The following is an 11422-nucleotide window of genomic DNA, read 5'->3' as shown; positions in this document are numbered from 1 at the left end:
ATTTCATAACTATTTCATGGTTACACCCTGTATAGATCATAAGAATGATTCAGTAAGCTTTACTTTTTAATTTATTTTTATTTATTTGTTCCACAACATACATATTACGTAAGACGTTATTTTTTGTAATACCACCAAATGTCCTTTCTCTTTCAGTTATTTACCAGCTATTTTTCGCAGCCACTAAAATGTATTTTCCATGGATCAGTTGAGTTTAACATTACAGTGCGTGCTCTTGGGCAGAAATTCTCTCTGACGTTTACAGCCAACGACGTGATTGGAAAAACAATTTTGGGAGGTAAGAAATGTGCCTTATATTTAATTGTCGTTGTCGTCGTCGTTGTTGTTGGGTGTTGTTGTTGTTTTTATTTTTTGTTGTTGTATTTTTTTGTTCTTGTTGTTGTTGTTGTTGTTGTTGTTCTTGTTCTTCTTCTTCTTCTTCTTCTTCTTCTTCTTCTTCTTCTTTGTCTTCATCTTCTTTTTATTGTTATATTTGTCCAATTCTACTTTCTCATCTACTAAATACTCTTCTTCTCCTTGACCTCTCCCTTCTCTGCTCAGATGCAAATAACCATACATTCCAATCAAAAACTTTCATTGGCCAAGGAATATAAATTTTGATATTGAATGCATCTATGATACATCTTTTGATCACAGAAAAGGAGAGAGACCAAAACTCAAATATAATATGCTCTCTCATTATCAACACTTGAGTCTCTCCTTCTCTCTGTGGTGTCCGCATTATCAATAAAAAGACATTCGACTGTGCTTAAATGAGCTACTTGTATTCAAATAAAAACCAATGGGTAGATGTATTATCTGAAGATTTTAGCTTACTTAAGATGTATGTTTTTATTCACTCGGCAGGTACGCCCCTTCTTGCATCGAATTGTCGAGTTGCTCAAGGATTGGTCTTTACTCTGGATCGATCTTGTAAACCATTCGAAAATAGCCTTTTATCAACTGTCGTTCAGACCTATGGAGGATCCAAATATTTGCAAATCTACCACTCAATAACTGGTGGAGAAAATATCGCAGCCCACGATCCTAAAAACAACTTGAGGTCTTTGGAATGGCAGACGAAGGAAATTAAAAGAGTCCTTCTCGATGTTCAGCAGTATGTGCCTGAGTTACAACCCAGTACACAGATGTGGTCTGCAAAGGTTGAAGAAATGCACACTAATGTCATCAATGCTCGCCGCCTGCTCTCTTCCTCTTCTGACGTTTTGCAGCTGAAAGTGCTTGTCGCAGAGATTGATGATGATCTCGACACTATATCGAGAGTGTTTGATCTCCTTGTGGCCCAGTTACAGCCTTACAGGAATCGAACAAGCATCGAAACTGCAATTAATAGTTTCATCAGACTTAAGAAAGACCTCCCAAAAACCATCTCTCTTTCGTTTTCCAAGTCATCCATTCACCAAAACTTTCTGGGTGTGCGCTTTACCCTAACTGGTCAGGTATGTCATAAGAGGCTGTGCTTTAAGAACATGAAATGTAGCGTCTGGGCCTTACGTGACAACTCTTGTGTAACTAACTCTTCAAGACAAGAAGCGGGTGTCATTGTTGAAGGAACTGCCTTGAAAGATATCTTTTTAGGTAATGTTATAACCTATCAAGCTGGGCGACCATTAAGAATGGCAATAAGTCGTAACAGCGAACCGTTCACGACTACGTTTGAAAGCCTTGTTAACTTGCTTGGAATGACGCGAACCACAACTATAAGAATGATTGGGCATGAGTTGTTCTTTGCTATAACGGGCCCCATGTTTGGACAATTTGAGGCAGTTTTGAATGTCACAGCTGACGTTGAGAACGTTGTGGACTGGAAATCTGTAGTGTTTGAAGTAGAAGGTTCAATGAACAAGTCATCGCATCTATATACCATGCTCGAGAGTATGATTGCAAACGAAACTGCCTTGGCGGCCATGGAGGCAACTAAAAGATTATCGAAAGCCCAAGCTACCTATAATGATGCAAAAATCAAAGCGGACGCCGCCAAGGAAGTCCTGAAATTAAAACAGGCTGCTGTCGAAGAATTAAGGATAGAAAAGGAAAGAGCCGCAGAGGAACTTCGAGTTGCACGTTTACAATATCATCTGGCAAAAGTGCGTTTCAACAACACCGTGTACTTTCGTAAAAACATCCAGAACTTCGTGTGCGAAATAAGGGAGTGCAACTATACTTGCTTTAATGGCTGTGTTATCCCAGACCTCTGCCAGGATCCCATTAACATAACGTATCTTGAGAGGTATTGTGACACGGTTGATAAGCCCATTACGATCCAAGTTGTACAGAAGAGTACCGAAACGCGCAGTTTTGAAGTTGCTACATTTCAAACCGTATATACTGGTAACTGCAGATCGGGAGTCCCCTTGAAGAAAATATTTAAGTATGCTAAAACAGGATTTAAAATTGGAAAATTTGTTGGAGGGCTCGTGGGAGGGTTCTTTGGACCTGTTGGAAAACTCGTTGGAAAAGTTGTTGGAGGAATTGCTGGAGGAGTCTTAGGAGGGGTAGTCGGATATTTCAGTAAGAAAATTTTTGGATGTTCCAATACTTACGAAAGAGTGCCAGCTGAACCGCGACTGGTTGAGTACGAACACAAAGTTTATGAAGCAAAAGCAATTGAAAAGATAATCAAGGAAGTAAGGTGTACAGGTCAGGAAGAAAAGACAAAGCCCGGTGGATATGGTCCTCCTTACCCTTGCTGCAAGAAATACGGATGCCAAACAAAAGTGTTAGATCCTCGCTGTGTAATAAATAATCAAGAATGTCTGGTAGCGATGACTGAGCTTAAATTCACACTTGATGCAATGAATGAAACGTTTCAATCGGCATACTTGTCTTTAAGAAATTCTGTTGATGATGTGAAAAAGGCAACTTCTGTTTACGAGAAAGCCAGAATCCGCCATGAGTTTGCAGTTAGCATATTAAATAAGGTGAAATCACACACAGAGCAGCGTCAGTCAGCGGTAGAGATTGTCAATGCTTCCATGCTCCATGTCCGAAGAATGGTTGGCTTTGGCTTGAAAATAGCACAAGCTATAAACGCCTCAAAGTCGGATAACAAGAAAGCAGTCGATGTTGGAGACATGAACTTTGCACTTTCCATGGTATCAGAAGACACCAAAAAGATTATTTTTCAAACTGATGTTAGCTCTGGTAATGGTCAAAAAAAGGCCGTCAGTTTTCTGGTTGACTTTGACCAAGTTGAACGCTCGGTCAGTTCCGCATCCAAGATCATACTTACCAAACTATTTGGTAACAAGAATTCAAAGAAGAAACGATCAACTCCTGAAGACAATAACAATCAAGCAAATTCCACACATTCCTTGCATTCCAGCTTTACGGATTACCCATATGCATGCCTGTTTGCCAATACAACACACCTATACCTGAGCTCCATTTTTCAATCACTGGAAAACTTGATTTTATCAGTCAAAGGATTGAACGCAAACCTATCCTCTGGATTCCATGATCTTGAAACTCTAGCTGACAGAGTTCATCTTAGCAGTATGACATCCAGTAATTCATCAGTGAATAACACCTCAGCAAATCAGAACAGCTCATTCGTGACAGAATACATTGAAATGATAGAGGTTCTGAAAAATGAAAGTACGAAGTTGACTAATGACTCCTCTCAATCATGGAATGACACTCTGGAGGCTTGGAGGGCGTTTCTTGAGGTTTTTACTTCGAATAATGGATTTGAAGAATGTTCTGGCACACAGGACTGCATCGACTACTTTTTTGAAGGAGAAAGGGAATTTTATGAATTTGAAGACAGTCCAAGGGCATTGGTGATTAAAGACGCTCTTCCTCAGCTCAGAGAAGTGGTGACTTCGTTAACAACGGCTGCCTTAACAATGGTAGAAACTGAACAAGCTCTCCATCGCGCTGTTTCATTATTAAAGAAAACTCGCGACGAATCAGTTTTGTGTGGAGGAAAGCCAGTTATAACCTCTTCCTCTCAGAAGGAAGTTATTCTTTTGAAAGGATACAGTCTGTTGTTAAGTTGTACTGCTAAAAGTGAAGCGGGATTAAAATATGTTTGGAAGAGAAATGATAAGCTGATCAAGGAATCACCGCATGGAACATTCTATGAACGTGCCGTCAGCAAACGACACGAGGGTGCTTATGTTTGCGTTGTGTCAAACAACAAAGGCAGCACAATTTCCAACGTGACGATTGTAAAAGTCCACAGCAAGCCCAGCATCACTCAACATCCACAGCGACAAAGAGTGGTACTCGGAAGTCAAATGCCTGCGACGTTTATTTGCAATGCAACGGGCCAGCCAACTCCTAGTTTTCAGTGGTTCTTTCAATCAACCAACTCGTCCGTTTTTCGAGTTAATGAGACCAAACCTGTGTTATACATGACCAACCCTCGCCGTCATCAGGAAGGTTATTACTATTGTGAGGTATCTAACATGCATGGTGCAGCAGTCAGCCAAAAGGCCCGACTGGACGTCTTGGGTTACACCATTGGTCTTCCAAGGCTGCTTATTGCCCTAAATCTTACTTCCCGCTGCTGGCTGACAACGAATTCCTCCAACAGCTCCACCGTGCAAGATCCACTGCCATGTGACAATGATTCCATAGCTGAATTGCCGTCATCGATAAATGAGAACATGACGGGTGATATTGTTCATTCACTGGCAAGTTCGCTTAACGTATCTGTTGAGCTAATCTCTGACTTCGACTACGACTCAAGAAATACTTCAACAGCTACCGTCGCATTCATCATAGACATTGATAAGGAACCTTGGAAAGAGGACAACTTTACATCGTACATAGAAATTGTAGAAACCCTTGCTGATGTTAAGACTAACTTGCTTGAGAAACTGGAACGGTTCAATTCAGACATACTAAACAAGACCTTTAAAGTGCCCTGGAATACCACCACTCTTATTGGAGAACCTGGAAGCCTTATAGTCTACCCTTTATCTCCGGAATGTCCTGAGGGACAGGCTCTCAGTGAAAATGGTTACATTTGTGGTAAGCTTCATCTTTTAACTTTTAGTATTAATCAAGTTAATTGCTAAATCGTAGTGTAGATATACAAATAACACTGTTGTTGCGCATACATTAAATAAGGCATTTTCCAAGCTAAGGTAGAGGCCGACAAGAAGAATAATGAAAATATATAAATAGGCGCTGACTTGTTTTCTCGACCGACGAGACCTTTTGTCACCTGCCTAGCATTTGTAAACTTCTACGGCTTTTACCAAAGTACATCAATGAGTTAGCGTTATTCATTTCCGTATTATTAATGGGATGTGAGTATAATTGCTTCTTAAAGCTTTGGCCCAATTCAAACAAGACGTAATTTAAGTAACCATCTCCCTGAGCTTACTACTACGCTGTTTTCTCCGTCAGTGCTTGTTTGCTTAGTTAATGGCATGGTCAAAAACGTCTATAGCTCATACTGTCTTTCTTTCTAAGCTAACATGCAATCCTTGTACTTCCATAGCAAACTGCCCAGCTGGTTTATCCTACAGTTCGGAGAATGACACGTGTATTGAATGCCCACCCGGGACGTATCAACCTCTTCAAGGTCAAACAGAATGTATTCCGTGTGGTACGAACTTGACAACAGCTTTCAATGGAACCGTGGAAGAAGCAGAATGCATTGGTAATGTTTCTGTACATTTATCGTTACTTTTACGTTGTATATATAGCTTGATATTCTTTGGGACGCTATACTTCCATTTCAGTGCCCTTAATAGCTTGATATGTCTTTTTATTTCTTAGCTGATTGTCCAGCTGGGTCATACAGTACACAGAACAGAACCTGCTCTGTTTGTCCACTTGGTACATACCAACCTTCCCGGGGACGACCTTCATGCATTACTTGTGGTAAAAATCTCACTACTATCTCAAATGGAACTGTGGAAGAAATGCACTGCATTGGTAAGTTTATAGGAGATTTCAACGCTTTTTATTTGTATTAACATGGTTAAGCAAGCAGAACGTATACGGCTCTTGGGTCATTGTCCCTCACTGTTGATGAACACCAATACCGAAAAAAGCTCGGTATAGAACAAGCAAATCAACGCAACGGTTCTGTAAATACTAAGCTGAACAAGTGCATCGTTCTATATGACTGCGTAGCAGTCGATCCTTTTCCCCTACCCCCTATCCCCTCCCGCTACGTCGCATTTTTTTTTTTTCGCTTGCTCGCTTGCTCGCACGTTCGTTCGCCCCGAGAGCTTGGAAAGGAATTGACTGCCCCGTAGGCTACCTCATTGTAGAAAAGAAGTTTTTAATAGAGATCGGTTGTAAAAACACCAGTTTAGTTTAAAAGATGAACTCACATTGCTGTCTTATGCTTTCTTATAGCCAATTGTCCAGCTGGCTCGCACAGCACAGTTAACCGAACATGTTATCCGTGTCCGGTTGGCACTTACCAGCCCTCCGACGGTGAAAAAGATTGCCTTCCCTGTGGACAGGGTCTCACTACGACTTTAACTGGAGCGGTGAATAGATCGCAATGCATAAGTAAGTTTACATTACCCGTGACAATGTGTACCTAAAATAACTGTAAAGTGCGAATAATCGTACAACTTTCGTCTAAGTAACAGAATCGATTCAAGTACTTCGATATCATAATTGATTTTCCAGTGCGTTCAGTGAAACGAACGCATCTGCAGAAAATGGTCGAAAGTGTGATTGAGGGCTCGGGTCATGGGCACTAAAGTAGAATTCATGGAATGAATTCGCTGCTACAATCACATTGGGCTCTGAGTCATGTAGCTAGACAGTTGCTTAAAAGAACTAAGGGAGCTATTCGGGTTTGTTGACATTAACAATGCCATTCATATCTTACCCGGTGCTCAGACAATTTTTATTTTGATATTATAGAGATTGAACCACCGCCGACTGATATTCCGGCAACTAAAGAACAATCCACTGTAACTACTAAATCATCTGCAACATCGGTACGTATAGAACATTTCTCACAGTACAGATACGGTGGGGGATAAATGTGAATAAGCCTTGACTGATGATAACTAATAGACCGCAGCACATTTTTCGATTCGCCGACATCACAAATCGACGCTGGAAAGAGAAAAATAGACAGAGCATGAGGGATCATTAGAAAACAGGACAAAAATTAAACTTTTACCCAGAAGCCCACTACTACGCATACCCAGTGAAAGATTTTAATCTGGGTAGCCCGGCTAATTGATTGCAACTCTCTGTTAATTGAAATAATTTAGTGGAACATTAACACAATGCTCTTAACTGACTGTTCAGCTAGCTGGCTGGTTGGTTTGTTATCTGGCTGGTCAACTGACCGGCCGGCTGTCTGTCTGTCTATCTATCTGTCTGACCGACCGACCGACCGACCGACCGACCGACCGACCGACCACACCACCACCACCACCACCACCCTACCACCACCAACATGACTTGCTTCGTCTCTGGTGCTTTCTTGGTTACTTATTTGTTGGTTATGTTTTCTTTTTTTCCATTTTCAGGAAAGTGTCACTGAAGAACCTCCAACTAAGAATGCGGGTAAAAGAGATGAACAAGAAACTGCTGAGGAGTCGCCATGGAAACTTCCTGTCTTTATTGTCGTACCATCTATAGTAGTCTTGAGTAAGCGAAACACTTTTATTCCTCTTAACCACACCCTTAGGAACTTAGTAAATAATTTCCATACAAAAAATGCATTTTCAAATAATCCAGTTCATACAACCTTGATGCGGCTTAGCTACCCTGTGAAGACGTAGTGCATAAATTGTTGTATTTGCGTTTACAATGTTTTTTAATTCTGGACTGAGCATTCATTTTATTTAAATACGAGAAATCTGCATGACTTAGATCTTTTACCGTTATTAGCGTGCCCTTTTTCCCTGTTAAAATACCTCCCCCCCCCCCACCCACCAATCCCTGACCCTCTTTGAAAATATTTAACTCACGTAGTAACATCAGATTTCTCACCCTGTCATCGACAGTTTTACTTGCCTTGTTGGTGGCTTTCTGCACCAAGAAGAGAAGAGCGAAGGATACCAAGCCTACCGCTGAATCAGCTGTGACAAGTCATGAAAATCCCACCTACGACTGCAGTGAATTTCCACCAGAAAAGAATGTAGAGGATAACGTGTACGAGCCAAGCCCCTCTGCATGTGGCAAAGACCAAACAGACTTGCCAGAACAATTCTACGACAACATTGGGTATGCTACCAGCAAGGATCTCAAGGAGAAATTTGCTGATGATGCAATATACGATTATGTGGAACCGCCACAAGGAGAGAAATACGAGCTTGGTTTCACCAACCCATACTACACTTCAAGTGATTCCTAAGTTCGTCCACGATAGAGCGGTTTTCACTTGAGTGTCGAAAGTAAATTGCGTTTGCTTTGGTTTTGCATTACTACGCTTAGTGATTGGCTTAAAAATCTCGCGCCACTTTCTCAACCAATCAGAACTAAAACCAAAACCAATCGTGACTTGCTCGCTCAAGGTTTCCCGCGTTTCGTGTAATTGCTTCGAGTTTTGATTGGACAATGGGTTGCTCTACGTCCTTTGTGATTGGCCAGAGTGATTACTTTGGTTTTGGTTTTACGACACTCAATTGAAAACTGCTCTAACTTTTCGTTTACTTTACTTCTTTGCCGTTTTATAGAGAGTCGTGCGGTGGCCGGGCCGTTTTCACTTTTTTAAAGGTACATCAGCGTTTTACTGGTACTTCCTCCGATTTCTTTCAGAATTATTATTACATACTCTTATATGTTAGTTTTCATTATTAGTAAATCCAAAAAAATTCTTTTTGTTTTCTTCCGAATGTGATTTGAATTCTCGTCACTAATTTTAGACTAACTTTCACATAAAAAACGCTTTTCGTTTCGCGTTTTCTACAAGTAATGGCTTTCGTTTGAGGTATATAACTTTGGTTACAAGCAGTATCGTGTCCCTTCAAAACTAGGTCAGAAATACTGTTTAAGCTTTTTAATGTTGCGACATTGGTTTTAACCTCATTGACGTAGCATGGTGAAACTGTAGTTCAAAACTATACTTTGATTTTTAGAGCACTAGACATTCATGCATTATAATGAATTCTACAAGGAGTTTTGCAAAATAGTTAAGTCATCGTGCAGAGAAAACCTAACTGCATTTATTTTCGCTCTTATCAGAAAGTTAAGCTTCGCTTTTATTATGTAACGCTATTTATCAAATAAGCGGGAGTCAGGCACTAAATGAGAAAACGCAATCATGTAGAGCTGCTTAAGATACACCAAAAAGTACCATCAGCTTTATGTGTAATTTTTTATGCCTTTTACATTCACTGTAGTGCCAATTTAGAACACTGTAAAGTAAAATAAAACAGTATTTAAATAGAGCCCAGGCGAGAGGCTGAGTGCTGGCTTAACCACGCTGCCTCCAGGGTAAAAATCACGATGCTCTAACTGTACTGAGCTGATATATCCCTTACTGTATAGTAAGCATTTGTATAAAGAAAACCTTAGCTACCGTAAAATGGCCGTTAGAAGCCCTGAGCTTATACAACTTTAAGGGGATTTGAGTTGGTTTGTAACCGGGGAAGAAGAATCCTCGGAATATTCTGGCCACACACCATCTCTAACTGTGACCTCTATGAAAGAACTAAGCAGAGACCCATCTCAGAAACCGTGAAGGTCAGGCGATGGAGATGGATAGGTCATATCTTGAGGAGGGAAAAAGACAAAAATTGCCGAGTTGCTCTCACCTGGACCCCTGAAGGTAGGAGAAAGCGAGGAAGACCCAAGATTTCGTGGAGAAGAACTGTGGAAGGTGAGCGTAAAGACCTGGGCTGGACTAGCTGGAATGTGGTGGAACAGCGAGCAAAAGACCGTGAAGGATGGAGGACGTTTCTGGGTGGCCTTATGCTCCAGTTAGGCATGTTTGTGAATAAGCTGACACAAAACAACTTTGAGACTTGGGTGAGCGATTTCATCTCTGATCAAAATATCAGATCTGTACTCTGCTTGCAAACCTATCCATTTTTTTTATTTCTATTTAAAATACAATTTTCTGTGAGAACATTAGTAAGTTAATACGGAAAAAATTGGATGGGAAGGCCTATCTCCATAAGCAAAAAGATGGCACCTTAAAAGGAATGGCTTATAAGCGGCGGCGCCTATAATGGACATTTTATTGTACGTGACTAATGGAGGTAAATTGTACTTGTAATGACCGATCCTGTAATGTAGATAAGCACACGGATAGTTTGACACTTACTGGTCAATTGTAATGACAAATACAGTAACACCTGTAAAATAGGAAAGCTGCACCAATAGTTTGACTTTTAGTTAACGATCGTTTTGATCAGCGCGTGTTTTATGAACTTTTTGTAATTTAGCACACGAGAACTGTTTACATATGAATTTGCTTTACCTTTTAAGCTGATATAAACTGGTGTTTGCTGCTGTGAGATATTTGTGCTGTCCGATATCTGTAATCATTAGTATTGTAGGAAGCTTTTTTGACAATTCCATTATTCAATGCCGAGTTTCTCGTTTATGTTTTTTTTCCCTTTTTCGCCTTCCCATATGTTCCACAAGTCTCTTATCACAAAGGTTTTGTTTCTTTCCTTTAATCTTAAAAACATTTTAAGAAGGAAAATCTCTGGGACCAAGACTGGCGGCAACGATCAAATTATTTGCGCTAAATGTTGCGCTAAATTAAAAGCGGCAGGTAACAGATCTAGACGTCGTGATAATGAGAGAGCTGTGACCGAGCTTTGGCCAAACGGTTACGCAAGTAGACGCAAGTTTTCAACCTGCGTCCACTTGCGTCACCGTTTCGGAAGGACTTTCGTGCACTTGCGATGACTTGCAATGACTTACGTTCACTTCGGTCAAGATCAAATTTGCACGCAAGTCAGCGCAGGTTTCGTCAAGTATTTCACCGTTTGGTCACCCAACGCAAGTCTGTACGCAACTCGTGATTACTTGCTTCCACTTGGGTTACCGTTTGGCCAAGGCTTTAAGCAATCGGTATTGTTAAAGTGAGCTTCCCTACAATGAAACATTTTTTGATAACTGTTGCTCATACATCCTACATTTATATAATCAGCTTGGTTGTAACTACTTAATAAAATAATTAATGGTGCTGGGTTAATCAATTGTCATGAATTTGCTGCATTTCAGACACACAAGGATTTATTTTCCTTTATATATAGACTGAGATTTTGCTCACATGAATGGCGTCTTAATTCCTTCTTTCAAGTTACTGAAAAATTAGGATTGTGTATAAAATTACACACGAGTAACCACGACTGACCACGACCGACCACGAATTACCACGACTGACCACGAGCAAGAATCCATCAGAATTCATTCATTTTGCTGACATCATAATGACGTCATCATTTCGCCACTTTATCAATCCTGGTTTCCACCTACCCCTCCCCCCCCCTCTTTTGTTGAC

The 11422-nt window shown here is 40.6% G+C and overlaps 2 protein-coding genes across 3 annotated transcripts in view; both read left to right on the top strand.

Moving 5' to 3' along the window:
- LOC144654269 (uncharacterized) overlaps positions 1–11113 on the top strand; it is an 82199-nt gene extending 71086 nt beyond the window's left edge. Inside the window, exon 22 of the mRNA XM_078514353.1 lies at positions 8606–11113. The gene's annotated coding sequence lies outside the window, so the exon portion shown is untranslated. The remainder of the gene's footprint in view (positions 1–8605) is intronic.
- LOC144654268 (uncharacterized) overlaps positions 1–11113 on the top strand; it is a 32895-nt gene extending 21782 nt beyond the window's left edge. The window contains exons 15-22 of one of the 2 annotated variants that reach the window (XM_078514350.1): positions 157–298; positions 868–5001; positions 5477–5638; positions 5758–5916; positions 6346–6504; positions 6868–6944; positions 7488–7608; positions 7968–11113. In XM_078514350.1, the coding sequence (XP_078370476.1) occupies positions 157–298; positions 868–5001; positions 5477–5638; positions 5758–5916; positions 6346–6504; positions 6868–6944; positions 7488–7608; positions 7968–8317 (5304 nt within the window). In that variant the 3' untranslated portion in view covers positions 8318–11113. The remainder of the gene's footprint in view (positions 1–156; positions 299–867; positions 5002–5476; positions 5639–5757; positions 5917–6345; positions 6505–6867; positions 6945–7487; positions 7609–7967) is intronic. The other variant, XM_078514351.1, reaches the window with a different exon arrangement.
- Positions 11114–11422: the final 309 nt, after the last annotated feature.

This window comes from Oculina patagonica, chromosome 5, assembly GCF_052425735.1.
Source record: "Oculina patagonica isolate OP01 chromosome 5, crgOcupat, whole genome shotgun sequence".
NCBI lineage: Eukaryota > Metazoa > Cnidaria > Anthozoa > Scleractinia > Oculinidae > Oculina > Oculina patagonica.
The sequence above is the reverse complement of the archived record's forward strand: the minus strand, read 5'-3'. Positions and strand labels throughout refer to the sequence as shown.